Source organism: Hypanus sabinus, chromosome 4 (assembly GCF_030144855.1).
Source record: "Hypanus sabinus isolate sHypSab1 chromosome 4, sHypSab1.hap1, whole genome shotgun sequence".
Classification (NCBI taxonomy): Eukaryota; Metazoa; Chordata; class Chondrichthyes; order Myliobatiformes; family Dasyatidae; genus Hypanus; species Hypanus sabinus.
This window is the reverse complement of record NC_082709.1, coordinates 125,044,056-125,062,550: the sequence shown is the minus strand read 5'-3', so window position 1 is coordinate 125,062,550 and position 18,495 is coordinate 125,044,056. Positions and strand designations below refer to the sequence as shown.

Genomic DNA, 18,495 nt, shown 5'->3' with positions numbered 1-18,495 from the left:
TGAAAACAGGAAATATGGGGAACACACAGCAAATCAGGCAGCATTTGTGGAAATAGAAAAAAATGTGTCTCAGGTTGAAGAATTTTTTAAAATATTGGAAACTGGGCAATGAAGTATTTCTAACACAAATAATAGGGAGGAGGGAAGGGTCAAAGCAAAAATCTTTCTGCAAGGATAGTCGGAGAAAGTGAACAAAATAGGGCAGTTAGGGAGCCATCATCCCTTCCTCAACACTCTCTGGAAATTAAAACTAACCTAATTTGTCTCTATTTCAGTTTTGACAAATGGGGTATGAACTGAAATATCAACTATTTCCTTTTCCACAGATGCTGCCTAACTTTCTGAATGCTTCTAGCATTTTCCATTAAAAAAAATTTTTTTAAGAGTACTTTCCAACAAGTTGCAACAAGTTGAATCTTCAGTGAGAGCGCAGATTAATCATATAAGACAACAGCAAAAAAAGTGTTCACAACTTAATAAAATGTCACAATTTTAGTGAAAAGGCCAAACGTTTGATAAAATACTAAAATAAGATTAAAAAGGAAAAACCTACTAAATAAGTTATCAAAAATATACAGAACAGCAATGAAGAGGAATTTCTTCAGCTAGAGGATGGTGAATCTGTGGAATTCATTGCTATAGACAGCTGTGGAGGCCAAGTCATTGGGTATGCTTAAGACAGAGGTTGATAAATTCTTAATTAGTAAGTGTGTCAAAGGTTACAGGGAGAAGGCAGGAGAATGGGTTTGAGGGGGAAAATAAATTAGCCATAATGCAATGATGAAGCAGACTCAATGGGACAAATGGCCTAATTCTGCTCCTATAAATGGTCTTATAAATCTGGTAAAATCTTCAACAATGGTACTCAGTGTCATAGTGGTGCAAGGACACGAATAGACAACCTGTCAAGAAGCTGTACAAGTGCACATTTACTCACTAAAAGTTCTTAGATAGTAGATTATTAATTAGGATAAAATTAACAATGGATTTGAATTGACTGCACAAAATAAAGATGAAAACCAAACCACTCTGAACTGCAATTTTTGAGGGCAATACCATTACAATACTGTAAAACTTGCTCTCCCCAAAAGCTTAACAAAACTATGGTTTCCCCTCCTTAGGTGATTTTTGTTGTGTAACCATAGCAATGTTTTAGGTACATCGCCGAACATGCTCCAGTATGAAGTCAGGAAAGTAAAGGCTACAAACTTGTAAACCATCCAATTTACAAGGCATCCTTGGATATTCATCTTCCTTCCATTTATTTTCTTCTGGATCGAAGGTAAGTATGGAGTCACTGTATTGACCATTGTAACAAAGGCCGCCAAGGACTATTATCTGCTTTTCAACAACTGCCACCCCATGCCCACTTCTTCCTATGGGCATTGATGCCAGGATAGTCCACTGATCAGAATCAGGATTATAAACTTCTGTTGATGGACAGCCCTGGGACTCAAACGATGCACGTAATATTACACACACACCACCGAAAACATAAAGTTTCCCATTGTGGGCAATCATTTTATGAAAACAGCGTGCATAGTTCATTTTAGCTTTATTCTCCCAGCACGTTGTAACCACTTGTGTTCTCCTTGTCCGTTGTTCCACAGTACCTTCTTTACTGGGATCAAAAACACACACTTGCTTGGAGGTTGAGGAGGACATTATACCACCAGTTATGTAAAGCTTACTATTGAGAACTGTTCCTTCGTGACCATACTTATTAACTGGATATGGATCAATAAATTCCCATTTGTTTTGCGTGATATCATAGCGTTCAGTTGAGTAAAAGGTTTCATCCCTTGTTCTGCCTGCCACAGCATAGATGTATTTCCCAATGATACCAACAGCAAATTCAGATCGGGGGACAGACATGTCTGACATTCTCAGCCATGAGTTTTGTCGGGGATCATACCGGAAGACTTTGGAGGAAGCATGAAATTCACCATCGGGACCCAACTCTTCCCCTCCCAACAAAAACACAAAGTTGTTCACAACTGCAAGGCAGTCAGGTCGTAGTGGTACTTGTGGACCGTCTAGTTCCCACCAGACGCGGGGTGTGTGCAGCAGAAGAATCTTGCTGTTTACCATGCTGTGTCCAATCATCCCTCGGAAAACTGCAGTCTGCGCCCTAGCAGAGCGAATGCGGTTAGATTTCATCTCCAAAAGTGGCTGCTGATTCACGTTCTGAAAGTAGCTTAAAGCCTGCTCAACCTCAAAACGAAGCTGCCGTGAGTAGCGATAAAATTCGGATGTTTTTACCTGAGAAAAATCAGAAGGTACAATAAAACGATGACACTTATTTTTAAAAAAAGAAAAATCAAGTTCAAATGATGCACTTACACGGCAACCAGTATAGCACTGGTTATCAATCCCCATCTGGTTAATGCTTAACAAAAGTAAATCATTGTCCAAAAAAAATTCATATCAGCAATCCACCAAAGTATTATGTTTCATGGCTGGACAATTTTAGGTCAGACCAAAATGGATACTTACTAACATTGCAATCCAGCTTTTACACACTAGGTAACGGCAGAATGCAGAGTAAATTACAAACAAGGACACTGAATAAATAGTTCCAAAATATAATTACTTAACACATTATTCCGATGTTTGTGACAATTTTGGATCTGTTACAGAAAATAGAAACTTTCTCATTACTTTCCTGAACAACTTTACAAATGTAAATAGTCAATATATGGGAAACTGAAATCTAACGAAGAATATATAAGTTCATCTTATAACATCATCTATAAGATGTACTCATTTTTATATTTATTTTAATGTGAAGCTCATTAATTCCTCATTTACAAAAGATCAAAATGAATACCTTGTTTTTGGGTTCCTCCTCAATGTCAGCAATACTTTAAGCAACACACACAAGATGCTGGTGGAATGCAGCAGGCAAGGCAGCATCTATAGGTAGAAGTACAGTCGGCGTTTCGTCAGGATAAAGGGTCTCGGCCCAAAACGTTGAATGTACTTCTTCTTATAGATGCTGCCTGGCCTGCTGCATTCCACTAGCATTTTGTGTGTGTTGCTTGAATTTCCAGCATCTGCAGATTTCCTCATGTTTGAGCAATACTTTAATATCTGTCAACTGTGTAGTCATGCTTTATTCTTTGTTTAGTTATCAAGTCATCATGGTATTGGAATTTTTCCCATGCATTAAGAAATATCAAATAGCTAACCACTTTCAACTTAACCTGGGATAATTAAAACTGAAAGAAATGAATTGAAGTGCATCTCAGTTAAAAAGGAAATGCTCAATAGTAACTGGCTGAATTCAAGATTAACTTTTCCTTCTTAAAGCACAGTTACAATTATTTGCAAAATAATGATTCAGGATTCACAGATCAATGGACAACACAATTTCAATTATAGATTAAATAGAAAGACTTTTATAGCACAATGCAGGATCTGTGGGGGAGTAAGTGAAGGGATGGAACACTGCAAAATATACTGAACAATGCAGTTCCTAATAGCTAATTGCCACTAATGGAAAACCGCATTATAGTCAATTGCACATTTATTACTTTTATCTCATTCTTAAATGTTATACACTTCAAACTGCATCTTTCATGAATCACTCCATTAAGTTAGAATCAAAAGACATGACTGTCTGCAAACTCTGCACTAAATCTAATCAATCTGAGGTAGGATGCAAGAATGAACTTTCAAACAAAAGGAAAGACACTTGACAATTAATTCCTTAAAACAAGAAATAAATCAAACTTCAAACACAGAACTTCATACAATTCTTTATTATTCAAATACTTGCAGACTAAATGAAAAGCTTAGGATGTCTTTAAAAATGAAATTATGGGCAAATTTTCCACCTGACTGGCATTGTTTGCAAATTAACATTCAACAATGTGTTGTTGAAAACATAATACAAAACATAAAATCAATCAGAATATGACCATATAAAGATGATAAGTCTCACTACAGATGGAAAAGTATCAATGCAAGTTTATTTTCCCTCTGCTTCTGATCAAACACTGGAAAACAATATGTTGACAACAGCATATCTCCTGAAACATCTTGAGTTGAAGCCAGATAACAGATGCAATCAAACATCAACATCAGTTAATTCAATAACCTGTTTCATCTAACTTCTAATGTATGCAAAAGCAACTTGATACGCATGGAAAACTGAGGCACAGGCTGATTTTTTTCTCCACCCCTTGGCTCAATACACTGGTGGACTAAGGTTAAAAACTGGTATTTCTCACACATCTAGCAAGTTTATAGAGTGAGCTCAAATATTTGTTTTTACATAAAAATACAAACAGAAGGGATTGTACATCAAAATGTATTTTTGTTACTTCATTGTCACTGTAAGTATCTTAGAATTCCATTGCTAATAGCACTTTTGAAATACTTTCACCACTTGGATTAGAGTCTCACCGTCAGCTTCTCCAAGACAGACAGGGAAGGGCATTAAGTGCTTGCCTGTAACATCCACTGTACAAATGAGAATTTAAAAGCACCATATTCCAATCAGTACTCTCAATCTGAAAGGTCAGGGGATACCTGAAGTCTCTTTTTGATAAAGTTGCAAGCATCTTACAACCTTGGTAATCTCAATCACTGGCCCATTTAAATTTTCCACAACACCAGCATGTCAATTTATTAAAGAATGAGTTACAAGATATGCAATCCACAGGGCACCATTCAAACACCACTGTTAAGTAGTCTATTTCTAAAAATGGATTTAAATTGACCTATCAGGATCATTTATTTCAGCTCCAAACCATCCCTTATATTTCTAATGTTAGAAATTAATCATTCATTATTACCAATAAACCCAAGATTAGTAAATGTGTTCACAGTTTAGAAGCAGTTGATATTTGACGGGGGTGGGATGACGACAACAAAAAGGAATTAATTATAAAACTGCAGCTCACTATTCAACTGACTTCATTATCTAAATACAACAAACTTTTTAATACCCAAAAAAGATTTCCTCTAGTACTGTTAAGTTTTCACTGAATCAGATCACAAATAATAAGCATCAAGAGTGGAAGAAAACTGGTAAGAGAGCCATGGAGAAAATGGAATAATGGTGAAGCCAGCATCTTAATGACAGAATCGCAAATTTCTGTAGCATGCAATTTTGTTAGGATCCTCAATCAACACAGACTGTGGAACACTGTGGATTACTTTGATTTAAATTTTCACTCAGGTCCACAAAAATGCAGTTGTGTGTGGAAAGAAAACACCTTTAATATATTTTAACAAGCCCACTTATAAATGTATGATTAAGTAACATCCTCTACTAAAAGTAAATGTGGTCACAGTTAAGCTTCCAGATAGGACTGTGTTCAGCAAATGCCACCTGGGTAGCATAAGATATTTCTCATTGTCAATTAACTCCAGAGGAGGGAAGAAAAATAACTCAAATAGCAAAATAAATCTGCCATTATGATTTAAAGATTATGGCATTACGCATTTCTTCATCAAGCCCCTGGCCAATCATATTACACAGTTCGCACAAATCATTGTGCTCTCTGATCATTCTTACAGCTTGCATTTTATTTACAAATAAATGCACAAAGACTTACAGGCTAGGTTGGTATCCCCAGTACAAATGCTCTCCACATTGTGTTGTGTGCTGGAAGTATCAGTCCACGCCACACGGCTGGTGTGTTACTGCAAAAGGTGAGCTGTATTAGAGTAAAAGTGTGTGTCTTGTCCCTTCCATCCCCCATTAAACAATAATACCAAACAAAAACCTTAGATATCTATTTTGCTCAAGTTTCTGTAATTATATCAATATCACGTGTACGTTTTCACATACAAGATGAATGAAAATTACAGTCACTAATACGAGCATAGCAACGGTTCCCTTCACCACACCAAATCTGAACTTGAAGAAACAGCAATACTAACATGTAGCACCCATTGATGACTAGTGGGATCATCTTAAGCTCAATCTCTTTTTGCACAAGAAAATTTTGGCCTTTATCCAATCATTCACCATTGATTTTAGATAGAATGAGGATACAGCAGAATCTACTCTCTGCAAGCAGTCACTATGAATACTGTTCAGTGTTTGATTGGAGCTATCATGTATGTATCACTAGCTTCAGAAGAACTTATCACAGATTGGGGTCTGTGGGGTGCAGGACATTATTAAACAGCACCATTAAAATTTAATACTACACCAAACTGAGCCTGATGTTACACATAGTAATCAATTTAGCACAATTAGATGTTCAGCCAAAAAAAAACTGCTCGGTAAATCACTAGACGCAGAAGTCATCCTGTTCGGACAACTGATTCTAAATCTGAACATGGCTGCTGGCCATGGCTTGGTATACAAACACCTGGTACAAGGTACTATGAAATATGTATTTAAGATGTTTTTTGTTGAGGAACAGAAAACTTTGCACAGGACTGGATCACTGAAGCTACTTTAGACACTAAAATGGAAGAGTATGAGTGTGGACAGTGCAGGCCTTTTGCTGTCCCCCTACCTCACAGTGCTGATAATTCAGAGGGAAAGAAAAGCAGAAACACATTCAGCAAACCAATCCTTCAAATCTTCTACCAGGTGGCTGCACAACATATCTTGCACACCTATCTGCTCAGCTGCAGGAAAAGCAGTAATTTGGACAGGAAAAACTAATCTTAAGTGACCGCATTGTATTTGTTTGCCAAATTTACATTTATAAATGTTACAGTCAATTGTATTTTGTTGGATATTGAAATTACTCAAAGTTAACATTACTATAAGAAATGAATCCTGTGAAAATCAGCCAAAATTCAAAACTATTGGGCACCTTGATTCATTACTTTTTCTTCTGAATTCACAAAGCTATGATGAACAGAAATACAGCAGTTTCTGTGCAGTTTACCAACAAGCTCCTTATTAAAAACAAACGGAACATCTCCAAGCAGATGTGCTAGGCAAAAATTCTTGTCTAATTGGAGACATTATTACAAGGGCTCTCCTGGATTCGAATTTAAATAAAAGTCCACTACACAGAGCTGGACTGCAAAACGACAGGACTTTCACTAAACTGCAGAAGGATAAAGATTAAATGGCTGTTGGACAGCAATGTATCTTTTTTATTAAAAGTTAGGAAAGTATTTCTAGTTCAATTGGTTTCACAAAATGCCCGTAATCCATAAACTCTAGATAACCAAAGCCAAAGAAGAACTTATTTTTATAGAGATTTCATGATCTAATCATTAATCATTTTAAACGATTCTTTGGACTTATAACCAATAATAGTTTCTTTGCACTTGTCACTACATTATACGATATGATAGTATTTCTAATTGAGGGTGATAAATATCCATTCTGGTTCAAACCCAGTTCCAAGTGGTGAAAATATCAAAGCACCAGCAGCTAAAAGGCTTGGTAGAATCGACATCTCCAGAATCCTAGGTGTCTATACTATCATTCACAATGAAGAACGGGTGAGAAAGAAGAATCCCTCTAGCTTGAAAAAACAATTGAAGCTGAGCATTTACTGTTTAAAAAAAACTCAATGTGAAAACTCTCACTGAGGTACCATTCATACTAGTTCCTCTCCTAAACTTAACCAGAAATCAATGTTATAAAATGTTGCACCCAAAGCACTTTGATCCATATTCTTGTGAAAAATAGTTACTTAATTCCTGGCACGTGATGAAATACCTTTCTTGACATTTCCTCACCATGTGACATCAGAAACCTTTATAATCCACACTAGCTAAAAAGCGAAAGACAAAGAGTAATTGCTAATTATAATAAATCAGCTAGCTAAAGTAAAGAATAAATGGATCCTGACTGATGATTTCCTCACAGTACACAATGGTCTAGCCTAAGTGCTGTGACTTGGGTACCGCTCTCAAACATACTAACCTTTTCCAAAACGTTTGTGGTATTCATCAGACAAAACCTGACATTTTGAACAATGGTATCTGTGTGCCTCCAACGACTTCTGTCGTGTCGCAGCCAGGCCTGTGCTGCCTCGAAGAGCTCAATCTCTGGGAATCGGCTCAACTGGTCATTTTCCAAACACATCAAGAGCTTTTCAACACTCAAGTAGGACAGAAAATCAGCTCTGGACATGAGTGGCACGAAATTCTCGAGTAGAAACTTGTCCAGTTGTTCTTGGATACCATCTATATTAACACTGAAATCATCTAAAAGTCGCATGATTTCTGCACAGTTGTCCAAGCAGATTTTTGACAAAAGGAAAGAACAGCAAAATTTCACGACCTCAGTTAACTGGACATACATTGCTGCCTGAAGAATCTCATGGACAGTGCTCATATTCAGTTCAATGGAGCCATAATACATAAATTGAAGGACATGACTAAAGCCTGTAGGAGTGAGTCCTTTAAGGTGAATCTTGTTCTGGTCCCGCTCCCTCATGTCAGCTGTGAACATTATTCGAAAGTAGTCACTCTGAGTAGCCAATAGTGCCTTGTGAGCCTGAAACTGGTGATCCTCGATAACTAGTGTGACATCAAATAACAATCGCTCCTCATATAGGGTTTTAAACCCTGAAGAGACGCAGGAGTCATGAACAGTAGAGTTGTACACATCCACGTTTCCAGCCATTAAAACCCTGAAACAGACAAGAGACTGAATCTTAATATTCATCAAGGTAAGATGAACATATTTAAAGAATTTGCAGTTACTGGCTTGTCCCCAAGCCCACACTTTATATTAATCACAGCATATTTAAAATTTCTGGTTTAATATTCAAGTTAATGGTTACATTTTGCATAGGTAATTCCCTACCAAACAGAAGTATTATGTTAAATTAAAAAATGTTTTTAACCATAAATAATACAGTTCTCATTCTTAATATCAGCAACTAAATGGATTGTCAAATACCAAAATAAATTCATGGGATATCAAACTTGCCAATTATCATTTGCAGTGCTTATTAACATTAGTTTACATCCAAACTACTTGCGATCAATGTCATTTGCACATACTGTATATTGCTTACTTCAGTGCTAACTCATAATCAGCTTGTATTCAGATGGCTCAGTGTCAATATATGCGGTGATCACTGTCAGTACGTTTAAGAGATCAGAATTTCAGCACCTGGACCAATGAACTAAGATATCATCATCCAAATGATTTTTGTTTATTCTATTCAAATCAATCACAACTAGAATGAAGGTTAGTTAAGCAGCCAATTTACTCTCATTACCAACAATAAGAAATCAGTGATCTTTCAGCACAAGAAGTGTGCCATGCACCTTTCAACGGTATACTGAAACATGCTTAGAAGGACAGTTGCCAAGGGGGTGGGTACAATGCAAAAATATCTTTAATGATAGCAACAGTCATAAATTATTTAACTGCTCCTGAGGATTCATCAGATGACTGTGATGTGTCTAATCACTTGAAATTCTCACTATTTCCTAAAAGGGATTCAACATTGTTCACATCGTAAAGCCAGTACAGAAGAATGGGAATTAATCAATTAAAATAGTAAATGGACATTATTCTATCTCAACCAATTACTGTTTAACCAGAGCATCCAAGAAATATCTACTGAAGAGAAAATGAAACATCATCATGTTTCTATGGCTCAGTTCCTCAGAGTTTGGCAACAATTTGAATTTAATGCTGAAGAGATTTCCCAAGGCCCGGCAAACCACAGACTATATTCAGACTTGGCAGGTGTTTGCTACTCTGGTCTCATCAGCAAAAGTGCTGTAAGGTCCATATTGTTTCAGTTCTTTGATTGTTGCGAATTCCCTTTGGTTGTGAGTTTTTACTGTTGGCGTTTTGGTCCATTGACAGGTGACATATAAAAAACAATAATAATGACCTGCAACTAATTTGGGATGATCTCCCTGCCCTTCTGTCCCTTTCCTCTAGTAAATGCTAGCCCGCTCTCCCTTCTCACAGACATTAAAATGTGAAATTCAGAAATTTCATATCTAATATCATAAGATGCTATTTCCTTTCTTCAACATTGACTTCAGAGCTCCATTCTGAGGTCATCTTCTGGCTCCTCTTTCTGTTCATGCGTGAGTTTCTGTGTAGGCTATTCAGTTATGAAACACCACAGTTAAACTCATCCAAATTTAATCTAGTGCCAACACCTGCACAATTCCACTAAGGCTGCTCAAGAGTGCTAATGAGCTGGCTGAGCCAAATTATGTAGTTTCAGCAGAATATCAATCAAGACCAGCAAATTTACCAGGCCCCAAAAAAGGGACTGGATATCAGAAATATTTATCTGAAAGCAAAGTCGATACTGGCTAGTCAATCCAGCCTAAGTCCATTTTTCAGAAATTTGACATGGGTTTCTCATTTAGCGGATCTGCAGGAAACCATAATTCAGGCCATTATTGTAAGAAATAAGAGCACCTTTCACAATGGCACCTCAGTTTTTGAATTTCATTTGTCAACTAAATGTTTCAGCTGAAGAAAGCTGTAGACCTACTCTAGGATTTTAAGCCTCGTACCTAAATCTGTGAATTTGGAAGTGCTAAATATATAAAGAATATTTTATCCTTTGGTATTTCATTCATTTTCCAGATTTAAACTCAAATATTACTCATCAAGTTCATTGGTTGGGGGGGGGGGGGCAGAAGAGGCAATGAGAATTTAAAAAAATTGCATTTACCAGTAACAGGAAAAAAGCCAGTTTGATCGTAAACCATGTCAACAAATAAACACTGCTTCATCTGAAAAGAAAACAACAGCAAATTTGCTGCAATTTTAACTGCTAATCATTTGAAATGCTTAACAAACCACAGCAAAAAGAAGGTATTTTTGGCTAGCAGTACAAGATAAATGGATTGACTTCGACTTCCATCCATTTATTTTCCAGAGAAATTATCTACATTTCACTTTTCATCTTTGATTCTTAAAAGGGTTTGGAAGCTTTCATTGTGGCTAGTTCAGGAAAAAAATAAAGTTCAAAGAAAATGATCAAAGTACATATACAACCTTGAGATTCATTGTCTTATAGGCATTCACTGTAGAGACGCAGAAACACCTTAAGAATCAATTAAAAACCACATAGAAGATGGTCAACCAATAAGCAAAAGATAGCAAACTGTGCAAATACAAAACAGAATCCTAAATAAACAAATATTTAGAATATGAGATAAAGAGTCCTTGAAAGTGAGTCCATAGGTTATGAGAACAGTTCAGTGTTGGAGTGAGTGAAGTTTTCCCCTCTAGTTCAAGAGCTTGATTGTTGAGGGTTGATAACTGTTCCTGAAACTCTTTTACCTTCTTCCTGATGGCTGCAGTGAGACGAGATCATGACCTGGATGGTGGGGGCCCTGGATGATAAATGTTGCTTTCCTGTGACAGCTCTCCTTGTAGATGTGATCAATGGTGGGGAGGGCTTTACCCATGATGGACTGGGTTGTATCCACTACTTTCTGTAGGGCTTTTCTGTTCAAAGGCATTGGTGTTTCCTAACAAGCCATGATGCACTCAGTCAACATACTCTCTCTCCACCGTGCATCTATAGTAGTTAGTCAAAGTTTCAAATGACATGCCGAATCTTTACAAGCTTCTAAGAAGGTAGAGGTGCTGTTGTGCTTTCTTTGTAATTACACTTGTGTGCTGGACCCAGGACAGATCCTCTGAAATATCACTGAGGAATTTAGCGGATCCCTCAATGAGAACTGGCTTCAAAACTTCTGGCTTCCTCCTCCTGTAGCCAATAATCAACTCCTTAGTCTTGCTGACATCGAGCGAGATGTTGTTGGTGTGGCACCACTCAGCCAGATTTTTAGATCACTCTAATATGCTGATTTGTCACCACCTTTGATTCAGCCAATGACAGGGACAATGGCTTTAATTGTAATAAACAAGGCACCTTCTGTGAAGGAAGATGGACTTGTGCAATCATTAGAATTAGAATCCAACTACTTAGCACAACCATTTTCATTGTCAACGAGTAAGAAACCACTATGCTACAATCTCTATTTTACAGTAGCTCACATCTACAGTTTAAACCAAGTAAAGTTCAAGGCATTTAAAAAGTTGCTACCAATCTGGGCAAGAACTTTCAGTGATGGGGATGAAACAAACTAAAAACATTGTCAAGAGATTGGTCTTAATATTTTGAAATATATTGGAATAGATAACAAGATTTGCAAGACAACTTCAAAACACTGTGGTTTACAAGGGAAGGGACAAAGAAAGAAGCACAAAGGCCTGGAGAGAAAAGAATAAAGCTTTCGGGTTTGCAGAATTGAGAGGCGAATAAGCTAGAATTTTTATTCCTCTTCCCCAGGAGTAGTACCAGATTATTGGAGGCTGGCAAATGTTATTCCTTTGTTCAAGAAAGGTAACAGGGATGATCCTGGGAATTATAAGCCAGTGAGTCTTACATCAGTGGTAGGCAAATTAATGGAGAAGATTCTTAGAGACTGGATTTATGAGCATTTGGTGAAATTGATTAGGGATGGCCAACATGGTTTTGTGAGAGGGAGGTTGTGAATTTTTTGAGGAAGTGACAAAGCATGATGATGAAGGCAAAGCAATGAATATGATGTATATGTACTTTAGTAAGGCTTTTGTCAAAGTCAGTTGTGGGATCCAAGAAACTTGACTGTAGATTCAGAATTGGCTTGCCACAGAAAGCAGAGGGGGGTGTATTCTGCCTGGAGGTTGGTGATCAGTCATGATCCACAGGGAAATGTTCTAGGACAACTGCTCTTTGTGATCTTTTTAAATGGTTTGGATGAGGAAGTGGAAGGGTGTGTTACAGTAAGTCTGCAGATAACACAAAAGCTGGTGTTGTGGATAGTGTAAATGTTGTCAAGGATTACAATGGGATATTAACAGGGTGCAGAGTTTGGCTGAAAAGTGGCAGATGGGAGTTTAACCTGGAAAAAGCGTGAAATAATACATTTTGGAAGGTCAAACCTGATGGCAGAATACTGGGTTAATAACAGGATTCCTAGCAGCGTGGAGGAACAGAGGCATCTTGGTGTCCATGTCCAGAGATCTCTCAAAGTTGCTACACAAGTTGATAGGGTAGTAAGCTCGCATATGGTGTGCTGGTCTTCATTATTCAGGGGATTAAGTTCAAAAATCGCAATGTAATATTACAACTCTATAAAACTCTGGTCAGAATATTGTGTTCTATTCTGGTTGCCCTCATTATTGGAAGGATTTGGAAGGTTTAGAGGTGCAGATGAGATTTATTAAGATGCTGCCTGGATTGGGGAGCATATCTAATGAGGACAAGTTGAATGAACTAGACCTTTTCTCTTTGGAGCAAAAGAGGATAAGGTGACTTGATAGATGCATACAAGATGATAATAGGCATAGATCAAACGCATACAAGAAGCATAGATCAAGTGGACAGCCACAGACTTTTATCCCCAGAGAATGGCTAATACGAAAGGAGCAGAATTTTAAGGTGACTGGAAGAAAGTATGGGCGGGTTGTCAGCGGTAAGGCTTTCACATAGAGTGGAAAGGTGGTGGAATGTGCTATCCGGGTGGTTGTACGGGCAGATACATTAGGGACATTTAATAGACTCTTAAATATGCACATGGATGAAAGAAAAATGGTGGGCTATGGGCTAAGCGTTACATTGATCTTCAGAGGAGGTTAAAACATTGGCACAACATCATGAGCCAAAGGGCCTGTACTGTGCTGTACTGCTTTGCGCTTTATAGTTACACTGAAAAAAATAATAAGCTAACTAAAGGGGATGTAATTTGTGTTTTCAAGTAGTGAGATCAAGCAGGCTAATTATTCTTTCTAATACAAACGAACAATAGTTCTTACTGGGATACAGGTCAGCAGTGTCTTGCCCATATAATCATTTTTTAGCGTATTCTTAAAAGAAAGCTCAACTATTGTCCACCTCTACTGTGAACACAAAGCCTCAAATGCAGAGAAATGCTATTCAAGGTGACTTCATTTATATGGTCTACCATTAGTAACAAGTAAAGTTGTTGAAAAGTAACTTTTACAGCTGTAAATGAAAGATTATTCCATTAATTGTATTGCAAAACATACTGCAGAATTCAAAACAACATTTCAGTTTCCAAACTTGTAATGCTATTTTAACTGCTTTATAGAAGGAATTGTTTTCAAAATGAATTAGTTAACATCTCTCAGTTTCTGAATTCAAATTCTCCTTGAAATGCTGTTGCCTTTCTTGATCTCAAATGTTTCAGCAGTTATGAAAACAACTTATGGGTCTCTGCTCCAGCCTGGAAAGGAAATAATGTGTGAGTCACCACACAGAAAAGAGCTCTTGCACTGCTTGGGGCAGATTAACTTAGTTGTTCATCACCTTAAACAAAGAGTGCTATTAATTAGCTATTATCATTAAAGTTAGCATAACAGAACAACACTAAAAAAGGTGGCACATGATCAAACAGTACACTTTTCCTTAAATAAGAGACCAAAACTGTATGCATTTCTCCTTGTAGTCTCACAAAAAGACCTATACAGTTCTCTTGCAATGAAAAGCAATTTCAACTTCCCATTGTTCACAACCAGAATCCATTACATTCTCTCACTTATCCCCAAGCCATTTTCAGATATACCTGCAGTAAGGCAGTCATCTGCTTTCCACATTTAATGTAAATGTTAATACTTTTGGTAGTTCCTTTCTAATTCATTTTTTCTACAAGTTATATTTTCTATATAAAATTAACTGCACAGCTTGCTTAACGTTTTGCATTCTTTTGCAGACGGTGGAATTTGGAAACGAACAACTTTCACAATTGTCCAAATTTTTCATGCATATGGAGTACGTGTACCATCTCAATACAGGCAAAGGTTATCTTGTCTCCAAAAGGCCAAGAACAACTCATTCATTCTCATTTTTTATATGTGGCCATTGCCCTACCTTGGAATGCATTGTATTGGAGAAAATAGCATGCACAAACTTTCACATTGATGCTTTTCTTTCAGTTTGGAGGCACATTAATGAGAAAGATAGAAGCAGTTAAAAGTTCCATATACAGTAAGATTTGAGGCTGCCTTCAGAAGGTACCTAACAACACGACAAATTTCAACTGTTACCAACAGATTTCAAAATAGGTCAGAAAGTTGAAGGAGCATGAAGAAATAGTATATACATCATCCACATCTGGTACCTACAAATAGCATGTATACTAAATCATTTGCATGCTTAATGATTAGGTGTTATTTCTGATTACTTGATTTTTTTAATTGTCTGACATTTAGCCAGTGGGAGCTGAGTAGAAAGTCACCCACAATCTCACGGGACCATTTGAGGAGGAAGGGCAAGGGAACAACATTGACATCAGAGCCATAGTTCCCAGCTGTCCCAAAAACCAGGAGTAAATAACTCTCAGTTCTTACCTGGGCTGCTGTTAAGATAAAGATACATTCTCATTCAGAGGAAATACCCATAGTAATCTCACCTTGCTGCAAGTGCACCTTCTGTTGGACACGTGTGTAGTGACATCGGCGGAATTCGTGACGGGGTCCTCAGACCTGATCGTCCCGTACTCCTGCCTAAAAGAGGCTCCGTGCTATCAAGCGGCTCCTGCATGGGAGGGCCAGAAAAATTAACATATATACTAAAACATTTCCCTACTTACATTCAAATAGATAGCCCTTACAGCTACAGAGAAAAACATCCATCACATGTACAGCCTCATTTTTCCCCTCCTCCTTGCTAATGAGTTTGTACTTGTTTGCAGCTATTTCATACCTGGCCCATGTGGCTTTTTATTCCCTAACTGGAGATGAAATCACAGGCAGGAAAACAATCCAATCTAACCTTAATCAATAGTCCCAAAACTGCTAAAGCAAGATTAACAAGATCATGAAATGTTCTGACGGGCATGCACAGATGTCTCCTCTAAGGATAAAATCCAGAACAAGCGATCACTGTTAAAAATAAGGGGGCCAGGCTTTTAAAACTGATGAGGTATATTTTCCCCCCTCTGAGGAACATAAATCTTTGGAACACAGATTTGAATCCTTCTCTCAGAATATCCAGAGAGTTCTGAATATTTTTAAGACAAAGATCAGGTAACTTTGAAGTTTATGAAGGCTAGGCAGGAAAATGGAGTCGAGATTGCCATTAGACAGTATTGAAATAGGGGAATAGACTTCAGAAGCTGAATAACCTACTCCTGCTCCCAAGTCATATGCTCAATGAATAGTCATATGCATAAAAACTATGTCAGATTTGCTAAAGGAACCCAAGAAACAATGCAATCACCTAACTCAAGTTGTGTCAGTTTACTGTTATTTCCATCTGTATACTTCGTTACAAGTGTTTGAAAATGTACTTAATATGGTCAACTTAGCATAAGTTCCATCTTAATAGTGCTGATAAAATCTCATTTTTAAGCTGAACATTATGTGAGCACTATTTCAAACTTCCTACATACATGATGGAATAAATGCATCCAAGCAGCATATTGACAATGATAATGTCCCATCGCCATGTGCCATGTTGTATGAAGTGGGTAATCATGGTCTCGTGACCATGAGAGCTCTGGGCAAATTTTTCCACTGATGTGGCTTGCCATTGCCTTCTTCTGGGCAGTGTCTTTTCTTTACAAGATGGGTGGCCCCAGTCATTATCGTGTCCAGCGTCAGTGGCCACATAACCAGTACTTGTGATATGCATTGACTGCTCCTACAACCATCCGGCAACTGCCCCCATGGCTTCATGTGACACTGATCGGGGTGGGCTAAGCAGGTGCTACACCTTGCCCAACAGCGACACACAGGCTAGCAGAAGGAAGGAGAGACTTTCACCTCCTTTGGTAGAGATGTATGTATACCCCACCACTCAGACAGTATCTACCCACACTATAAAAAGTGCAAATGACACATTCAAGGGCATTTGGGATTCAGACTCCCTATCTTAATTTTTCCTCAGCAGGATCATCCCTGTAATCAGAAATTGAAAGACATTTGAAAAACGTTTAATTTTAGTGTCTTCATAATCACAGTACAAACGTTGTTCTTTACAGTATGCACTTCTGGACGCCACAAATGCTAATACTGTGGATTAATTATCTACCAGTCTTAAAATCTCTTCAGCTTTCTTGAAATTTGTTAAACGCCGAAATAAACATTTACACTTCAAAACTCAGTCATAAAAGAGAAACACGTGCCAGAGGGTTGGATGATCCCGGCCATGTTCAGAGATATTAAGATTTACTTTTACCTCAGAAAAGACTTGAATAAACTTTCATTTTAAATACTTCCATATGACCGCTTGAGTCAAGAAGAAAGGGTTTTTTCTAAAAACAAACTTGTCTCCAAGTTAACCCCCCCCCCCCCATTCTTCGCCACCAAATCTCTTTCCTCTTCAGGTAAAATGAAGCGGCGTGTTTTAATTGAGATCTGAGACCAATTAATCTCGTCCCAGTAGTGGTTTTACACTGAGAAGGGCAACTCTTCCCAAGTGGATGCTTCCGACTCCCGCTCCGCTCCCCTCCACTCCACTCACCAACATCAGTAGCCGCCGCTCCTTACACACAAATCACCCCTCCTTCTAACCGCGAATCACGGAGGGGTCTGCGTCGGCATTCTCGCTCCACTATCTCGGCCGACAATGAAGTCAACACCGTTACCCCCCCACCCCCCCCAACTGAGTGTCAGCTCCAACCCACCGCCGCCATCTTCTCTTGCACCGACCTGCACCACCTGACGTCACTTCCAGCAAACGGACCAAAACAAGAGGAAACACTTCCGTGGGCCCGGGGTCGGGGTCAGAGTGACAGAGCGGAGTTCCAGCTCCGCGGGGGGAACAGGGAGGAGCGGAAGGAAAGAGTGGAGCGGGGAAAAGCAATTGCGGCGAGGGAATGTGGAGCAGGAGATATGGGGGGTGGGTTGGGGAGAGAGTAGAGGGGAGAAGGGGCAGGGGAGAGGAGGGAAGGAGAGGGGAGGGGGAGGAGTTGGCGGGTCATGGAGCAGGGGAAGGGAGAGAGTAAGGAGGGGGATGAGGGAGGGCGGGGGTCAGAGGAAAGGACGGGGTAGGGGAGAGGGTGAGAGGGGTAAGGGGAGGGAGGGAGGGCAGGGGTGGGGAGGGGGTAAGGAGAGGGAGCAGGGGAGAGGAGTGGGAGGTAGGAGGGGAAGGAGAGGAGTTGGTGGGAGGGTGGGGGAGGGGAAGGGGGATGAGGGAGGGCGGGGGTAGGGGGAGAGAGGAGGGTAGGGGGGAGGAGTTGGTGGGAGGGGGAGAGGGCAGGCAGGAGGGGTTGAGTGGTAGCATCGGGGAGAGGGCAGGCAGGAGGGGTTGAGTGGTAGCATCGAGGAGAGGGGAGGGAGAGAGGGGGTAGGGGGTGAGTGGGGGGAGAGGGAAGGGGTAGGGAGGAGAGGGGAAGGGCAGGGGAGAGGAGTGGGAGGTAGGAGGGAAGGAGAGGAGTGGGGAAGGGTGAGGAGTTGGTGGGTCATGGAGCAGGGGAGGGGAGAGAGTAAGGAGGGGGGAGGGGCATGAGGGAGGGCGGGGGTCAGAGGAGGGGAGGGAGGTAGGGGAGAGGAGTGCGAGGTACGAGGGAAGGAGAGGAGTTGGGAGGGAGGGGAGGGGGATGAGGGAG

The 18,495-nt window shown here is 39.3% G+C and overlaps 1 protein-coding gene across 2 annotated transcripts; it reads right to left on the bottom strand.

Annotated features, from left to right (window-relative positions):
• Positions 1–970: 970 nt before the first annotated feature.
• Positions 971–17,647, bottom strand: klhl15 (kelch-like family member 15). Of its 2 annotated transcripts, none has more exons than XM_059968091.1 (4): positions 17,572–17,647; positions 15,355–15,479; positions 7,859–8,570; positions 971–2,262 (listed from the first exon to the last, which is right to left on the bottom strand). In XM_059968091.1, the coding sequence occupies exons 1-4, from the start codon at positions 17,578–17,580 to the stop codon at positions 1,153–1,155; spliced, it is 1,956 nt and encodes a 651-aa protein (XP_059824074.1). In that variant the 5' UTR covers positions 17,581–17,647; the 3' UTR covers positions 971–1,152. The 2 variants fall into 2 exon arrangements, with proteins under 2 accessions (XP_059824074.1, XP_059824076.1); XM_059968093.1 differs by lacking the exon at positions 17,572–17,647 and adding an exon at positions 17,409–17,559.
• Between the last annotated feature and the right edge of the window lie 848 nt (positions 17,648–18,495).